The sequence below is a fragment of the Alexandromys fortis genome, unplaced genomic scaffold (genome assembly GCF_014885135.2).
Source record: "Alexandromys fortis isolate MF-2015 unplaced genomic scaffold, M_Fortis_MF-2015_v1.1 scaffold_102, whole genome shotgun sequence".
NCBI lineage: Eukaryota > Metazoa > Chordata > Mammalia > Rodentia > Cricetidae > Alexandromys > Alexandromys fortis.
In genome coordinates this window covers 5,494,175-5,513,061 of record NW_026067984.1, presented here as the reverse complement: position 1 = coordinate 5,513,061, position 18,887 = coordinate 5,494,175, and the positions used below count along the sequence as shown (strand labels likewise).

The following is an 18,887-nucleotide window of genomic DNA, read 5'->3' as shown; positions in this document are numbered from 1 at the left end:
GTGACCTGGTGACCAGGACTCCCCTGCACTAGGGTGTTAGCCAAGCAGAAGGGCCACAGGGGTCCTTGGTAAATTCCCCATGAGTCCATTCTCCACTCAGCTGACACCAGTGGTAGCAGGTACTGGAGGAAGTCAACCTCTGTCTGTCTGTCTGTCTGTCTGTCTGTCTACCTCTCATCTGTCATCTATTGATCTGTCCGTCCATCCGTCCGTTCATCCACCCAATCAGGGTTTTGCTCTGTTGCTCAGACTGATCACATGATCCTTAATCTTTGGCCTCACAGATAGCCAAGTCTTCAGGGAGCCAGCACAGTGTCTGGCTGGCAGTTTGTCAATCCTGTGTTCTTGCACAGCTGTGCATGAGGCTCCTTGTACAGGATTTTAGGTAAGCAGTCCTGTATGACAAGCTGAGAGCTAGCTGTTATCTGCTGGACAAACTCGCCATGGAGACCTGGGCAGCTGAGGAGCTGCATCCAGGACTCTTCCCCCCCTCACACACCCGTTACCCAACAGTTCCTAGACTCCTCCTCTCTGCTTTCAGATCCCACTCAGGAGGCCTCCAGGACAGAAAGTGACAAGACCCTAACGGATGGCCCTCCACGTGTGTTTCAGCCCTTCCTGGTCAACAGAACCAAGGTGGCAGGGGCACCCCCAAACCTGCCTCTGCCAGTGAAGAACACCATGCTGGCTGCCGCTCTCTTCCCAGAGTTCCTGAAGGAGCTGGCAGCCTTGGCCCAAGAACACTCAATTCTGTGTTACAAGATCCTGGGGGACTTTGAGGACTCCTGCTGTTAGCTTTTTATATTACTATTTTAATAGATACTCGGTTTTATAAGGTTATAGCATCAACTGAATGTTAAATGCAAAGCTGCTTATCAAAAACTCTCCACTTTGATACTTCCTGACAATACTTGATTTGTAGCCGGGTCTCCCTTTGTTATACAGAATGTAAGTCTGTCCCCGTGGTGGGTCTTTCTGCTGAGTTTTTCCTCTTTACAAGGTTTATAGTTGTTCTTCCATCCCTGGAGCTTGTAGCTCACACAGCGCAGAGGTTCTGTGATCTCTGGACGCCGTGACGGGGGTCAGCTTTTCAGCAGCCTCAAGGAAGCTCCTCCACAGGGGCATGCGCACGCCTGCCCTCTCTACCCTCTGAAAGATGCAAGAGGAGCATGGAGCTCCGCCTGCCACACAGGTACACCTCATCTGCTGCTTCAAATTTTACTTCTAGGACTTGCAATCTCTCCACACGTATTGCCTTATGTTGTGGGAAAATCCCCCAGCCCCAGCTGTCTGCCCAAAAAGAATTTGGAATATGGGGAGTTTTTATCTTGTTGCTTGAGAGCTTGCTCTATCAAGACCAAAACACAAGCCTTAATATAGTACGATTTGCACAAAATGAAGCAAACTATGCAAACTCTGGACCTCAGGCATGTGATCAGGTGAACAGTGTGGTATCATATACTAAAAACCCAACCCTTATTGTTTTATGAAAAGAAACGTTGACTTGTGAAGCTATAGAGGACTTAGCGGGGGGGGGGGCGCAGAGTTTGAAATGCAAAAGATAAAATTATACTATCTGAAACCTGTAGAAACACTGGTAGTTATTTCATTTTGCTAACTGGAGGCACGGATGGAAATGCATACAGATCCCAGGGAGCTGGTGAAGCTAGGTACCTGCTGGGGACCTACAGCTTCGGATTAAGGAGGCCCCATGGGACGAATGCCCAGATCTGCTCTGGGCCGGGTGAGTATGCCACAGGCTAAACAGGAGCCCGATACCCGTCCATGGAACATTGCTGACTTAAGAGCGGTTTGCCTAGTCATGGTACAGGTGCCATCGTGTAGGAGGTACAGTAAACCGGCCTGCTCCTGCCCTCCTGATGCGTGCTCACAGGTCTCCCAGAGGAACTGCCACCCCTTCACACACCACTTTGGTCTGGTTATTTGTGCTTGCCACGCCACTGAATGCTGAAGCCATATCTGCAAATGGGAGTTCTTTAACCTTGTGGTTTTATGACTATAAATATCGGTATTCATGTCCACATTTTTTATTCCTTAAAAAAATAAAACTGCTAGGCAAGCATGCTGCTACTTAGCTATACTCTATACCTTTTCTACATATTTATTAATTATACACCCCCTGTGGCAGGTGCCTGTGGGAAAGTGACTTTGGGTGTCATCCCCCTCACTACCCCGAGGTACTGATGCACACTTATGGTAAAAGGGGGCGGGGGCAGAGATGACTGCCCGGAGTATCAGGTGAAGGGGCAGGAAATCAGATTACCTGGTGTAGGATGTTGATAGCAAACTCACCTGACAACTCTAACTCCATCTGTTTGAGTCCTTACAGACTTCCCTTAGGACTGTGCTCAGTCTGACAAAATGCAAGTCAGAAACCTGAGCTGGGAATGGAGCACTGAGAACCTCAAAGCCCGTGCAGTTGAGCTAAGTAGCCAGGGATGGTGTGGACATGGACATGCCAAGAGCCAATGTCATGACGATTTGAGTGAACGCCGCTCTCCCGCAGGCAGGTGATGACAGGAGCCCCCTCTCTGTGGGAAGGAGCAGCCGTGAGGTAGGTTATTTTAGTCCCAAAGTTCACAAGCTGAACCTTTTTATTCTCTTTTTTGGTAATACATTTTGGGAGAATTTTTAAAGCTATCTGACGTGTTTAAAATATGGTCCGGGGACTATGTCCTTGTCCCTGTGACAGGTGTCATCAGCTGCCATGCTTGAGGGGCAACAGACCCTGGACTGGCGTCACCGTGTCTAGCCTGACAGACCACAGCAGGGACAGGGAGCAGAGGGTTCCTGGAACATCACAGCATTAACCTAGATCTATAATTCAGAGTCTGATTTAAGGTCTACGCTGGAGGAATTTATGGTTCAAAATACACGAGCACACAGGGATAGTTAAAACTGATTTTGAAAATCGTCAGGTAAATATAAAAATTTGAACAAAGATAATCCAGTGTAGTTTCAGTTTAAAACACATTTTCATGGGATGAATTACAATCTCCCAGATATGACATGCAGTTGCAAGAAGAATTAAAGGTGGTTTTATTATTGAACACTTCCTTTCTGTGGCAGAGCCACTGTGCGATTGCCTCCATTTGGTTTAGTATCATTGTGGAAGGTGCTGTGACCCGCTGAGAGAGGTGTTGATGTCTGTTGTGTGACACGGTCCTCGGTGACAAGGAACGGTCCTGAGCCAGTGGCCTTTATTTGGGTTAGATGTGGTGCTTAGTTTTCAGCCCATCAAGATGTCAGCCTGTGAACAGAATCTAGAAACGGGAGCTGTGAATGATTTGGGTTGCTCCAGTTTGGGCAGCGAGCATCTGTATCCTGGCTGTCACGTGCGTTTGCTTCGAGCTCCATTTAGAGGTCTAAAGTTGTGATGTGGCTACCCAGACAGGATTAGCGTATGCCAGGTGGCTCTCAGTAGGGAAGTCTGGCCAGAGTGGTGGGGCATGTCACAGCATGATGTTAAATATGACCATGCTCCAATTCTCACTTAAGGGTAGTCTAGTTCAGCTGTGTTTGCAGAGATGGCTGTCAAGCCTGCCATCTTTATGAAATGCAGGGCAGCTATTACGGCACACACACTTCAAGTCACTGGCCCAGGACAGCCTAATGTACAGTCTGCTGTAAACTTCAAGTCAGTTCTGTGGTTGGCTTTTCCTGAAGCCGCAACAGCTTTAAACCGTTAGGGGGACATCTTAGCCCCTATTTCAGCTACCAGTCAGTGAGTCACTAATCTCCATCACACACCCGTGTGAGCTTGGAACAACTTGTCAAGGGTGTGTACTCTACCCTTACGTCTGTCAGGGAAAGAGACATTTGAAGAGAATGGAATTGGCTGTTTCTTTTTTTTTTGGAATGACCGTCATAAACCTAATGCTTCACAAAAAGCTCTTGGAGGACTCAGAATAGCTTCTGGGATAATTCTGCCTCAGCAAATCTCCTTACATCCAGGCATTTACTAGTCCATTACTTGTTCTGGAGGACAGATTATCTCGGCAGCTAATTGCCTAGATGCAGAGGGCTTCATCAAAAGATTTTCTGTAAGGTTCTTTAGGGGGAAAGCACTGTGGGCGAGGGAGAGGAAGGCAGGGTGAGTCGGTATCTGATTTCTCTGCGGAGTCCACCTGCTGATGCAGATGCTCTTGTCTTTGAAGATGTGAGTTAACCCTGGCCACAGGATTTTGTCCCCATATTCATTTCAGGGTTCTTTTGTGGCGTTTTTAGATGAGCTGTGTCACTTCAGAACCTGAAAGGTGATGGAAATGCTCAGGGCAGGTTATTAATTTCACTGAGCCGAGGCCACGCAAGTCTGTCCTTAGTACATTTTACTGGGACAAGTCTATAAAAGGACCACTGAAAGCTAGGCCTCTTTTGCCCCTGTGGACATTTTACATGGGATCTGGTGCTGATGAACTTTTTAAAGACTCTTGTTCAACCATGACCTGGGGAGCCAGTGAGAGAGGACTTCAGGCAGTGCCTTCTGCTTCCTCACCTATGGGAAAGCAGCTCCCAGGTACATCTGTCTAGAACCTGCCAAAGCAGCCCAGTGGCCACATCCACACTGTGTCTGATAATGGGAAAATTACATGACCTTCTAGATTGAATTTAGTCATAACGAAAGGAAAACAGTCAACCTAATTGAAAGATACAATATAAACGGTGGACCGTGCCACAGGCTACAGTACCAGAATGACCGACTGGAAGAGGCGCATGCTCAAGCCTTTCCTGGCTATTTCCAGATGATCAATAGTTAAGAGGGGCATGGACGGTACTCACCTCAGTAGAATACTGGTGGTTTTTCTATCTGTGCCTTGAGAGAAATGAACAAAAGCTCTAGCAAGACCTAGCAAGTGCAGAAGGCTGGTGTTAAACAGAGATGACCCAGAATGTAACTAGTAGCCCATTTTACAAAGGGAGGGGTGCAGGAAGCTGCATCTGTGATAAACGTACATTCTGTTAGCGTCCCACGGAGACCATCCGCAAGCCATGGTTTGGGCCTAGAGGAGGCAGAGGAGGCTGGGAAGGAGGCTGAGGAATCATCAGTTCCCAGCACTTTCCCCTCCCAGTCATGCTTCCGAGTCACACATCCAGCTATAGGTGTGTGGGTTCCACTGACAGACAGCAGTAGCCTTGGCTAAGGTGCCAATTCATATATTTTAATGAGATTTCCCCTAACTGGTCCAGACTACATCCACGCCTGTGCAAGAAAGGAAAGTCCTCGTCAGGTTCCAGGCAGAGCTGGCCTTGGCTTTTCCTTGGTAGCTGTGCTGTGTGTGACCTCTTAAAGCCTGGTTTGGGGTTTAAAGACAACAAGGGGATGTGGCGGTTGTCAGAGCTAGATGGTGTCTCCTCCGGGAATACTCACTCCGTGCACTTTTCAGTTGACAAAATCATTTTTGGAAACTACTTCTACCTACCACCCACTGAAGTGAGCCCAGGATGTCAGCTTCATCACTGTTTCCTGCAAGGGTTGATGACCAAGCCAGAACCTTTGATAAAAATGGAAGTTGTAAAACTGAACCTTATGTTCTTTATGAAATAAAGGTCCAGCTGGATTCGGATCTGAGTGTTCTGGCCACAGGAACTTAGGCTTAGAGAGCAACAGGGGCCCTATTTCTCTCTCGTAGAGAGGTTAGCAGAAAGCACTTTAACAGCCAGCATCAGGACAACACAATGTGGGGCCCATGGCTTCCTGGGTGAGTAACATTCTAAACTTCATCTCCTGCTTGTCAGAAAGAAGCCACAGAATTGGTGTCCGCTCCATCTCAGCTTTTGGATGGGCAAGGGGTCACTTTCCTTCACTCCTCCGTCGTGAAGCTGTCACTCTGGTGATGGAGGCGGGGTGTCCACTCTCCCCTGTTCCTCAGCTGCCCCCCAGCAATGATCTTACCAAGCTGGAGAATCCCAAGGTTCCCATTCTCCACCACTTTGCTGTCAGTTTGACAAGTAATTCTAAAAACATTTGAAAAACTAGTCATTAGAAGGGGGGGGGGGTGGAGTTCTGAGGTACTGGGCATGTAAGAAACTTGGGGTACCCAGACTCCAGAGTGTGGTGTTCTGAGGTACCAGACATGTAAGAAACAGGGCACCCAGACTCCAGAGAGGGAGGAATAGGGTCAAGGCAATGGGCCTTCATCACCACTGTCAGCTGTACTTCAAGAGTTAAAGGTCAAGATTATGATTTATTAGTTTATAATCTTATTCTTTCCAGGTAAAAAACTTAATGTTTCAGATCTCTCTTCTGATCTTTTTTTGGGCCTAAAGCATCACGTTGTAAACTGTACAGTCTCTGGAGTGGAAGTTAATTTTTATGTGCTATTTCAGCATATATTTTGCTCATTAAACTTATCTGAAGACGTGTGTCACTTTAGTTCACTGGGAGCGGACAGTGCAGCAGGACCTGCACTCCCTCAGGTGAGTGGGCACCAACACCTTCCTTGCCACCTCGTGCCTGAGCAGTGTGTTACCTGGTGTCTGTCTGTTCTGCTGTGCTTTCCTCTCCACAAACCCACTTTCAGGTCTGCACACACACTGTATCCACCCAGCCGTCTCAGTCTGTCGGCCTTCAGTGCTTGACTCCTGGGAAGCCTTCACTGGCCTCTGCGGCCGAGACACAGCTTTATTGTTAGATCTACTTCACCTTTGGTCACTGCTGCCACCATCACAGAACCATTTCCTCCGGCTCCCTCTCAGGCCATTGGGTCTCAGAGGACACACACAAGTGTCCAGGAACTGAGAGACACCAATGGCACCCACACGAACAGCGGCTTTCACGGGCTCCACACTGTCCTCCCTCGGGCAGAGGGACCTCACCACATCTCACAATGACAGCTTCTTCTCCAGTATTTCCTTTATCAGCACTGGGTCTGCTCGGCTGAGACTTGCTTTCCGGACCAACCCAATCAGCTTATTTATAGCTTTGGGGTTCCTTTTCTTCACATCCATCACCTGTGAAAACAGAAGGTAGGCAGTGAAAATAAAGACACTCAACCAAGAATCTGCAAGGTTGCCACTGATTGCAAATTAAATTCATGTTCTTTCTTCCCTTCATGTAAGATGTAAAATGAGGAGGGGATTACATTCTGAGATCTTGCTAAGCTCCGGTCAGAAAGGACCTGGTTCCTCTGCTTCTGCTTAGAGCGAACAAGGGAGCCATGGTCACAAATGATCTCCTCTGGGGTGGGCGTGGCTGAGCCGGGCATCTGTGGTGAGCATTGGGTCTAATCAGGCAGGGAAGCCTCTCAAGTTTTCCAATGCCACTAGGCAGGCGCCCCGGCTCCCTGCCAACAAGAACTGCTCCTTAGAAAACAAACCTTTGGGATGGCAGCTCGCTCAGAGAGGGCTGTAGCAGGTAGGGGGTGGTAAGGGCAGGAGGGGCTGAGCGACATCAAATAACGGTGGTGCTGGCCTCCCTCCGCAAGGGTCCTGATTGGCAGGGAGTGTGCCTGAGTGCCGCAGGGCGAGTCTGAAACCAAGTGTGTCCTTATCAGCCACTGCAGATGGGGCAGGAAGATGGGGACCGCTGGGATGGTGTGGGCTCATCTTCCTTATCAAGGGCTCTTTACCGAGCCATCAGTGTCCTTGCACGCTGACAGGTGGTGTGCATTATTCTGAAAGCGATACTAGTAATTTTTCCCCACTGAAAATATCTCTCCAGACAATATGATTAGACCTGGGGTGGGCTAGGAGGAGGACCTGCAACTTGGCACGGTTTTCCTATCTTATGCGAAAAACACAAAATGACTTGGTTTTCAGCCATGTTTCTGTCAAAGGATCTCTCTGTAATTTACAGATCATTTTCCTCTCTGCATCTTCCCTCCTTCACAGGCTGTAGCCCTGAAGCATTTCCTACCCTTCCCTCACTGCAGCAGGTCCTCTTGAGGAAGTGGATTCCCTCACTGCAGCAGGTCCTCTTGAGGAAGTGCAAGTGGCCACACAGACAGATCGTGAATAACAGCTCTGGGAGGGTGACAGACCCCTTGAGTTAAGACCTGCTAGTGTCTGTCTAGAGTAGCGCCATAGAGCGCGAACACCAGTGAGGAACTTTCCTCACAGGAACAAGAGTCTGGGCTTTCATCTGGTTTTGTCTCTTTGGACTTCTAAGTGCTGACACAAAAGGAGGGACTGACAGGGCTGGGGCTGCAGCAGGAACTGTGCACAGATGGCTGCACAGGAAGACCTTGCTCCCAGGGGAGATAGTCACCGTCTGGGGGTGTCCATCTATGGTGGCCTGGCAGAGCTGTTCCAGGGCCTCACGGTCCTGCATCAGTTCCAGCTGTTGCTCTGACACGATCTGTGCTGCTGTCTTCCCCTGGCCCTTCCACAGCTCGTCAAAAACCTGCAGGTGGAGAAGAAGACAGGAGAGGTGAGGACCTGCACTTCCGTCACCTCCAGGTGCCTCTGTCTCCTGGGGTTGGCCGCTCCTCCTGGGGAGGATGAGGACTCAGGCTGGCCAGGTGTGTCCATTTGATGACTCAAGCCAGGCAACCTTCCTCCTAGAGGGCTGGTGATGGATCTGTCTTGAGGTGACGTTTCCTAAGGGATAGGCCACACAAGCAGCAGGAGGAGCCACCCCTGCACAGTCCAGAGCAGCCTGCTAGGAAGCAGGGCTGTGGGAGGCAGGAAAGTGACCTCTGAATGAAGACGGAAAACTACAAACAAATCACAGCTCGCAGGCTCCGGCCTCCCTTCCTTGTGTCCTGTGGGAGAGCAGAGCAGAGCCCAGTCTGACTGGGACAACTAATGTCAGTGCTTTGCTTATTTTTCTACTTAAATAACAACAGATCCCCAAAGGAATGAAACTTGGGGAAAAGGCAAAAATTGTGGAAGGCATTTGCTGCTCGGGTTGTTTTTACGTCTGAGAGAGGATGCAGCGCTGTCTCAGTTTGACTCCTGTCCTCAGCCTGCAACCATAAGACACTGGGACACTCCCTGTCTCCATGGTGCCACTGTGCAGCCGGGATCTGTACTGTGACGTAGGAGGCCCCATGCCTCTGGTCAGCTGGCCAGACTCCTGTACTGGTGGGAAAAGGATGCCTGTGGGGTAAAGTCCCACTGTGAGTGTGTGTGGGCACCTCTCTGGGCACCTCCACTTAGTCCTAGTGACCCAGGAAAAATAAGAAATGTGAACCACAGGCCTTCAAATGACATAAGATATTCAGTGAAAACATGGACCACAAATCTCCAAATTTAATTCCTAAGGCAATAACCCTGACCAGGAGAGAGCTATGAGAGGTTTGAGTGTCTGCTTTTTCATGTGGTTTACCTGGGCGCGAGGCTGCTCAGAGCAAGTCTGGGAGCTATCCTGCCCCATCCCCGATACATTTATGCTTACTTAAGGCTACAGGAGCTGGGAGAATGGCTCAGTGGGTACAGAACTTGCTGTGTAAGTGTGGGGACCTAAGACTGGTCCCAGCTCTGGGTAGGTGGAGACAGGAGGCTCTCTGAAGCTTGCCGGCTGGCCGGCAAGCTGCAGGTTCTGTGGGGTCTTTGTCTCAAGAACTAAGGCAGAGGAAATAGAGGAATGTGTGTCCAGCCCTTCTATCACAGAAATACTTATATTTTTACCATGACTTGGTGAAATTAACCCCCATCCTTCAGGCCATCTGCACAGACTTCTCAAGTCCCTCGCTCAGGCATCCACAATCAGAAGAGAAGGCGAACCTCAAGCCAGCTCAGCCCCACCCAAGGCTATGCACAGAGAGCCGGGACAGCTATTTCCTGGTAAGTAGGCAGAGCTGCTTAGCAGACAGAACCCAGTGCTGTCCACTTCAAAGATTAGTGGCACTGGGCCCGATTCAGCAGGCTCCAGGGTCTAACTTTTGCTCTTCCTATTTAGGCTCCTGGATGAGCCCTCAGGAAGGAGAGCAGAGGGCCTCACCCTGCTGTCCCGACCACCTGGCTTCGATGGCCCAGGCTCCCGTTGCAGCATAACCCTCAGCTACTGTCTGCTCGCACTCTGAGAAGTGTTACCTCAGGTAGTAAGAAGTCACCGGCAGCACGGGAACACACGCTGGGAAGCTACAGACACGGGCAGAAACAGCACATGTTCTGGGGACTGAAGCCATACTCTTAACCCAACCACAGGCTGGTTGCACCCAGGCCCCCACCTGCCACTGCCTGTCCTAGGCTTTTGAGTCAGGATAGAGAGGAAAGGCCTAACTAGGAGAAATGTCATGGAAGGAGTCATGTCCCTACAGAGAAGGGAACTGTTGTGAAGGCCATTCTTGCAGGAAGTGACGAATCCAGCAGAAGCCTCCGAGGAGGCAGGGCAGGGGAGACTACAGAGAACGGAAGCACCGAGAGAGACTTCAGTCACGTGACAGTGTCAGTGCAGGTACAATGTAACATTCCTACATCTGAAGAGCTCTGGTGCCTTCTCTCTAAGGTCCACTCCAGCGCACACAAAGGAGGTTGATTGAATGGCACTCAGGAAACAAGACTCCATCTATAACAAAGCTGCAAACATCTGCCATCGTTCCGAGCTGTGGCTTGGCCAGCAGTTGGGACACAGCCTGGGCCTCCTTGGCTATATGCAAGTTAGCTGTAATGCTGATATTTCTGGAGTCTGATGTGTCCCAGTTGGCCCTGTCCTTAGTGAGGAGAAGAGGTCATGGGACTGCCACCTGCCACTTCAATACACAGACCTGGCTCCTGAAAGAGGACCGCAGGGTGCTTTTGTCCACAGTGGCTGGGAGGTTGTGCATTATGGCATACAATCTTCAGGCTTCTATTTTTGAAAAAATAGGGCTGCTTCCCAGTGGACACCTCTTCCGGCCCTGGCCCCAGAATGCCGAGGGACGAAGGCTGTAAGCCTCAGAAGTCCCACTGGAGCACCCGGGAGGTGGATGCCATGACACAGGAAAAGGACAGAACTAATTGGCGACAATGTCAGCAAGAGGCAGGCGGAGACAGAGGGATTAATAACAAATTCCAACACAAAGGAGGACGGGATGGGTCTTCGTGCGCATCTTTTATCACCAGTTAGCCATGCCGTTAATCTGATATATTCAGCCTCTCCCGGTATAAGCAATAAGATCAGAAAGTTTGTGTTCTGCCACACAGTTTCTAAAGCCTAAAGTACGCTTTGTTGAACTTTTCTGCTAATGCATTAAAATGAATTACAACACAATTTTTCTTTTTATCTATTTAAGAAACATCATAAAATAAGATGCAAAAAGATGTCTAACATAATTAGTCATTAGAGAAATCCATCTCTAGTGAGATACACTCCACATTCAGAAACGTGACTTGTGAGGATCACGTTAAAGGTGGTGCCTTTAACTCTAGCATTCAGGGCGGAGGCAGGGGAGCTCTGTGAGCTGGAGGACTGTAGCGTCTGTACAGTGAGTTACAATCACACAGGAGCACCTACTGCAGTTCCTAACTGCATCCTACAAACTTGCTCTCAACTCTCAAGGATGCTTCCTTTTGTAGCAGACAGAGACCACTGCAGAAAACCACCTCTGGTCAAGATACGAACCTAGCTGATTTCGGGGTGTTCAGCTCCTACTGACACATCTACAACACAACCCTCATACCGACGGCACAGGACTGGATCTCCTAGAAATGACAGGGGAACCCTGCCCATGGAACCCCAACAGTGTGGCCGTGTAAACAAGACCACAACAATAACACAAATACACACGCTATAGCGGAAGGGGGAACCACACAGGTCCCTACCCTTAGACAGGAGCTACAGACAACCAGACTTCAGCTGTCACAGGGATGGGCCCCCTAACTGGTTAGCCAATACCAAGTCAGCCCTGAAAACATAACACAAGCAGCTACTTTAAGGGACTCATCAGGGCTTCGTTGGTTTACTTTTTGGTATGTGTTCACACACACACACTTTCAGGCTTACATCACCATGAATGGCTACTTAAATCCTTTATAATCAATAAACACAATATTCATTATTTCTGCTGAGAAAAATCAATGGTTTTCTTACAAACGGAAAGCACAGAGCAGAAAATACAAGATAAATTCCCCAAGGCCCTGATCCGTGAGGGCGATTCCCCCAGCGGCACAAACTAAACACTGTGGATCAGGCTTTATTTTCATTTCACGGTCTCACAGAAGTCGGGCTCACCCACTCCTTTAGACATGCTAGAAGTTGATAAAACACAAACATGACTCTATCTGTGGCTAAAGCCAGCTGTCAGCATCTTCCTGTCCTTTCTGTTTCTCTCTCCACTGGAACTATCTCACTCGAGGTTTTTTTTCTTCATTTCGAACGCTACGATTCGTCTCTCTTATGTGTACACATATTCTTTGCCCCGAGCCATCTACTCTTTCCACAACTGCTGAGCCCTGTCATAAACATTTGTAGTCCTCTGACATCTATGAAAGGCAAAGCCATTCGGGGTGTCAGGTCCCCGAAGCTGACAGCCTCACATGAGGTGGCTCACAGAACCTCCTTCAGTTCCTGTCCCCAGTTTCACAGCAGAGAGCTTGGGGGATGCTCAGTGGTGCCTCATAATTAACCAAAAGCAGCTGCTTCCCCAAGCCTCACTTTGTAACCTGCCACTACTGTCGGACTGTATAAATACTAAATGCAAAGGCACCATTAAAATAACATTAGGGTCTGGCTGAAGCACTGACAGCCGCGTGCCTCTGAAGTCGAGATGAGGCGGCCCTGGGTGTTCTTTATCTTTCTGGGTACTATTTGTAGACTTCTGAATTCGAGGAATCACGCACCCACCTAGCCTTGTTAGTGGAGGTGGTCAGGGAGGCGGCCCCTTTACACGATGCTCTTTTTCCCCATATCTCCACACTGAGGTGCACATGTAAAATAGCATCTCCCAAGCATGTAGCAGACTGACCCCAGGTCCTGACTGAGGACCAACTAACTCCAGAAGGGCAGGTCTGTGACAGAAACAGAGGCAGCCTTGGAACTGCCGTGAAGATGGGAGAGGAGCAGGTGGACTGCTGGGGCTGCCTGGCCATGACACTGGGGAGGCTATATGGTCAGCCAACATTTGGGGTAAACACTCAGGGAAAAGAGAGACAATAGCTAGTTCTCCCAATAAGCTAAAAACAGAAGCAAAACCGCTCTGCTGACTCTCTATGCTGCACTGTGCTGGCTTCCTCCCTGTGCCAAATGAAATCTTCCCGTATTCAAACTCGTGGGCACTTGTACTTCAGTCATGAGATTCACTTAGTGATGCCATTTGGGTTTTACAGAAAATATTAGCTGGGATTGTGGAGCGATGGGAGTCTCCCGGGAATGTGCACGTACCTGTTTAGCTGCTGCAGAGGAAATTGCTTTACTGTCCAGCAGGTCCAGGAGTTCGGCCAGTGCACCAGGTGCGACAGGACTAGCGGCCCCAAGGAGAGAAGAAAAGTCAATGTCGTATATCAGCAGCACCCGCTGGCACCCAGAATTCAAACCCTCACTCTGTGTGTTCAATCAACCATACCCAAGGATGAAAGTAATAGGCTAACTGGCTCTATTATTCTGTATTTCAGAAGCATGAGCTTTTATCCTGCATGCTTTCTAAAATCCTTTATTTTACCACCCAACAATAACAGCCGTTTGATGGCAGTTATAGCAAAAGACAACTGCTCAATGTGATTAGTTCAAAAAGGAGGTGGCTACGAAATTCACAAACCACAAAGACAAGTGGCAAAAAAAAAAAAAAAAAAAAAAAAAAATCCAGTAATATTTTTGACTGAAAGATCAAGCTGAAAATGACTTTAAATAAAAGAGCTAACAAAACCACTTTCCTGGGTGTTTTTATGCAAATATAAATTCCTTTTCATTGTAAGGGAAATGTGGTGTCTATAACATGGGATGTCTACACGCATTGCCCTTGTGTATCTGCAGATTCTTATAGTGTTCTTGACACAGATGGCCTAGAAATGCAGTTTCTCCACTAAGATGGTAGGTGTTGCCAGCTCCCACTCACAAGACTGAGGGTACACACTCAGACTGCTGAGAAGATGGGGTCATGACCAAGGATATGAAATGACTGTCTGGGGTCATCATGGGACTAGTTAAGATAGGAGCGGTTCATAAACACACATAAGTATGTCTGTCAGTGTAAAAGGACCCTGAAGCACTAGAGCACTAGAAACACCTCTGCAGAAGTCGTGGTTCCTGTCACTCACTATTCATTTTCTTAAAAAACTTACACGTAACACAGGGAACTAAAGTTTATCCCCAGTGCCAATTCCCAAGATCACCACATTCTAACTGAAGGCCCTTACTTAGCATTGTTCGTTCAGTCTTGGGAGGCCCATCTTCCTTAAACTACGATTTATCCCTAAGTAAGTGGGTTCTCTGGCAGACAGGGTGGGGGCAGGGGCTGAGAGGAATGGTGACTGTCAATGACCCAGACTGCCCCGCCCCCAGCCACCAGGGTGAAACACACACACTGAGTCGGGAGTCATCAGGCTCAGATGGGGTGGGAAGCCTGGGATGAGTTGAAGCGAAACAAAGAACATGTATATAATAATAATAATAATAATAATAATAATAATAATAATAATAATATTCTGCCATGTTAGCGGTGGCTGGGCAGAGGGGGCCTAGGAGGGGTAGCCAGAGACAGGTCTCCAAACTCGATCTAGGCTCAGGAAGTTACAACAGGCCTCACCAAACTCAAGTTAGGTTTAGAAAGTTACACTGGGCCCCATGAGGCCCAAAAAAAGTATGGACAAAAGATAATTCCAAGTGGAAGCCGGGTTTGGAGACCGTCTGGAGGTACTAAATTCACACTCAGAAGTCCAAGAGCTGTCCTGACTGAAGCCTAAGACTGCAAAGTAAACAACAGCCTTTTCTGACTCCCTTCTTTACTGGCAAGAAATCATCAGTTTGTTTTCAAAATGTAGGTTGCTTGGATGTCCTACAATCCATAAATACAATCCCCATTTATCTTAGAGTGTAGACCATGTACAGAGTCCAAAATAACCACTGAGATTGCGCTAGGTTTTTAGAACATGAAAAGAGGTCACCATTCATAAGTGGATGGCTGTCACGGACATTCCATCTGACCTGCTGCTCCAGAATGCATAGGAGAGCGGATGATAGGAACAGAATGTATAGGAGAGGCTGATAGGAACAGAATGTATAGAGAGGCTGATAGGGACAGAATGTATAGGAGGCTGATAGGAACAGAATGTATAGGAGGCTGATAGGGAACAGAATGCATAAGAGAGAGGCTGATAGGGACAGAATGTATAGGAGGCTGACAGGGAACAGAATGTATAGGAGGCTGATAGGGACAGAATGTATAGAGAGGCTGACAGGGAACAGAATGTATAGAGAGGCTGATAGGGACAGAATGTATAGAGAGGCTGATAGGGAATAGAATGTATAGAGAGGCTGATAGGGACAGAATGTATAGAGAGGCTGATAGGGACAGAATGTATAGAGAGGCTGATAGGAACAGAATGTATAGAGAGGCTGATAGGAACAGAATGTATAGGAAATTGGGGATCAAAGTGCCACAGAGCCTATATTTAGTGCTATATTTAGTGAGTTCCTGGTACCTTTTTGCTGTGTCCTCACAAGAATTAAAGGGTAAGTAAGTCCTCTAAGATATTTCTAAGACATTAGTGCTAGAAAAGCACTAATCTTTTTTCCCTCTTTTTTCTTTTAAAAAATGTTTTATTTAAAAGTTTTTTTTTTCATTTTACATACCAACCAGAGTTCCCCCTCCCTCCTCTCCTTCCACTTCCCCCACCTTCCCACATCCACTCCTCAGGAAAGGTAAGGCTCCCATGGGGAGTCAACAAAGTCTGGTATGTCAAGTTTAGGCAGGACCAAACCCCTCCTTCCTTGTACCTAGGCTGAGCAAGGAATCCCCCCATAGGGAATGGGATCCAGAAAGCCAGTTCATACACTAGGGATAAATTCTGGTCCACTGTCAGTGGCCCCCACAGATTGCCCAAGTCACAGAACTGTCTTTGACATTCAGGGGGCCTAGTTCAATCCTATGCAGGTTCCCCAGCTGTCAGTCCAGGGTCAGTGAGCTCCCACTAGCTCAGTGTCTGTCTCTGTGGGTTTCCCCATCATAATCCTGACCCCTTTGCTTATATAATCCCTCTTCTCTCTCTTCAGCTGGACGCTGGAAGCTTGGCCCAGGAAAAGCACTAAACTTATTCCTTGAAGTTCAACACCCAAGACTCCATTTCCTAGGATTATAATATATGACTTTGGAGCACACAAAAATTCATACCATGATGCTATAAAAGATGTGAGGTAGAGAGGGACAGAAAAAGAGCATTAGATCACATAAGAAGGATGTATTTTGCTTTACAGAAATTCATCACATGACCTTAACTGATTAGTTTGGTTAGAAATTTCCTCTACAGATTTCTCGACTGACTTAACAGCAGATGAATTTCTCGGTTACATTGTTGTTCTCACAATGCATTGATACAGTAGACCAGTAATTCCTGTATCCTGAAACTGCCCACAACTCCGCCAATTGGCACACTGCACATACAGCTGCTCTTCAACACACTATCCCACAGATACTAAGGCCATGGACTTTGTATATGGTGATACAATCATCTAGAACCTGTGTACACCTTCCCCCTGCCTCGGGTAATTTCTTGATTACCTACCTAATATGATATGGCCGGTATGCAAACAGTTGTAAGCTGTGTTGTTTAGGAAATACTGATGAGCATGAGTCTGTACATGCTCACTGCTGCTGTGATTTCTCAGAGGTGTTTCCGATCTGTAGTTGGCTGAAACCCAGATATGGAAAAGCTGCCTGCAAATCGCAGCTATGCCAGGGCTGAACTTGTGAGACCACGACAAAGATCAGTACCTGTCACACTGGTCCTGAGAGACGCTCTCACCACCAGGATTCAGGCTCAGGGGTGACGGCCGCACAGCCTGCTGATTTGCTGCTGTCAGGTCATCTTGGATTCTGGACAGCGAATGAGTCTCCATGAAAGGAGACTCTTCCTGTATCTACTCTCAGCAGTTCTTAGGGAACCAGGGAAGGGGTGGAATGGGATCTGCAAGTCTTGCAATCTCTTTCAGTCCCTTGCAGTTCTTTTTAGGATCACAGCTCCATTTCCAGCTCCAAGAGCAGATACCCTGACACTATGCTCTGCCCCTCGAAATGGCAGCCCATCCAGTCTTACACTTACCTTAACCCCCATGTCCCTCTTCTCCTCAGCTAAAGCAAGATCAAAAGGACCCTGGACGATGCAGAGGCCTGGACCTCCAGGTGGCACATGATGTTCATTGATTCCTTTGCTCTCTTATTTTCTGGGCCCTACGTGGTGCCCCCGCTCCTCGCTACTCTCCAGGGTCTCAGTCTCAGGACAAGTCCTTAGCGATTTCCTAGGAACCTCAGCTGAGAGGTGCAGTGTTTCCCGGGTGCTCTCCTCCTCTTCCCACGGCATCTAACCACTCCCCGCCAGCCCTGCAAACAGCACTTTCCCCAAATCTTCCGGGGATTCTCAGCTCCCTTGTCAGGCAGCTTTAATCTTGTCCCTTGTACCTGCTCAAACCTTCCCTACTGGGAAACATCCCAAGTGACCCTGCAGCTACTTGTCCTGATTGGCTTGGTAACTTTTGCAAGTGAATAACTGGTTGAATGAATAAATCTATGTTTGCTACCACTGGCCCTGTGAGCACAAATATTGGATCACAAATGTAATTACATGATGGTTAATAGGATGGTGGAAACTTCGGGGAGTGCCTGGGGTTGATGAAGTCACGAGGGTGGGGACCACAGTGGGATTAGAAACCTTCTCTTCTTTCCCCAACACCCCACCATGTGAGGATATGGCAGACTGATGGCCGCCTGAGGTCCAGCATGGGAACAAATCAGCTGGAACCTGGCTTTGCTTATTTTTCTCGAGTGCAGAATTGTGAGTAATCAATGTCTATGTAAGGGGCTCATCAGTTACTTTGCCATAACTGCCCAAGCTATTAACACACGTCATGTTCCTCCAGTATGAAGTAGCCCTGAGACCCACAATTTGGCCTGAAATCCTTCGGGTGGCTCCTGCTCATCTCTCCAGCCTGCCTACCTCAGTACCCGGGAGCCTTTGGGTTTCCTGAGCTCCCTGGCTGGCTTCCTGTCTGATCACAGAACTTCTAGATGTTTGAACTCCACACCCTCACCCACTCAGCAAACCCAAAGTTCTTCAGGGCTTGGCTATGAGGATTTCCCTGCACCCCACATAGGCTCCAGTTCTGTGCTTCCCAGGCCACACGCATGCCTCTGGCATAGCAGGATCAGACTGTGAGGAGGTGGGTGCTTTCTTGTGGGCCTGTATGGGCCACAAGGGAGCCCATTCCTTGTCTTGTTCTCCTCCCGCTGCTGAGCCCCGGCACAGTACCACAGACTGTGCACTTCCAGAGATGTGAGCACAGGATGAATTTTCAGATGGGCTGGAAAATATTTTTAGAATGTGGAACACAAAGGGGCTGTTTGTTGTCTTGTTAGGGGACCGTAAGGGAGAACAGGCAGAGTAAAGAATTCACCCTGCCCTATTTCAACTGCCTCTGGACACAGAGTTCATGATGCAGAAAGAAAGAAATCCCCAGATCTCACTCACCTCTCACTGACTGCAAGATTCTGTTGCTTTAAATAGTACAGGAAAGTGTTCAGGACCCAGTTAGTCACCTTTTTTGGCTCTGCCCTAGTTTCTTTTATCACATTTTGGAAGAACTCCAGGAGGCCAACTTCATTCTGTTAAAAAAAAAAAATACACATATATACGTGTGTGTATGTGTGTGTGCACATAAGTAATACATACATATAGAGATAGATGCGTACATCTCCTCCCCAAACTGAAGGAAGGCAGCTGGAAACCACTGCCTCTACTACCACTCTGAATCTATACAGTATTTTCCCCAAAGGTGTGTGTGTGTATGTATGTATATA

The 18,887-nt window shown here is 48.2% G+C and overlaps 2 protein-coding genes and 1 long non-coding RNA gene across 3 annotated transcripts in view; 2 read left to right on the top strand and 1 right to left on the bottom strand.

Annotated features, from left to right (window-relative positions):
* Fhip1a (FHF complex subunit HOOK interacting protein 1A) overlaps positions 1–5,036 on the top strand; it is a 208,212-nt gene extending 203,176 nt beyond the window's left edge. Inside the window, exon 13 of the mRNA XM_050158766.1 lies at positions 542–5,036. Coding sequence (XP_050014723.1) covers positions 542–795 — 254 coding nt within the window. The 3' untranslated portion in view covers positions 796–5,036. The remainder of the gene's footprint in view (positions 1–541) is intronic.
* Positions 1–18,887, top strand: part of LOC126511568 (uncharacterized) — an 857,731-nt gene that overhangs the window by 267,008 nt on the left and 571,836 nt on the right. The gene's annotated exons all lie outside the window — the stretch shown is intronic.
* Gatb (glutamyl-tRNA amidotransferase subunit B) overlaps positions 6,610–18,887 on the bottom strand; it is a 62,951-nt gene continuing 50,673 nt past the window's right edge. The window contains exons 10-13 of the mRNA XM_050158780.1: positions 18,559–18,692; positions 13,265–13,343; positions 8,228–8,362; positions 6,610–6,972 (exon numbers count right to left, since the gene is read on the bottom strand). Of these exons, the coding sequence (XP_050014737.1) occupies positions 6,844–6,972; positions 8,228–8,362; positions 13,265–13,343; positions 18,559–18,692 (477 nt within the window). The 3' untranslated portion in view covers positions 6,610–6,843. The remainder of the gene's footprint in view (positions 6,973–8,227; positions 8,363–13,264; positions 13,344–18,558; positions 18,693–18,887) is intronic.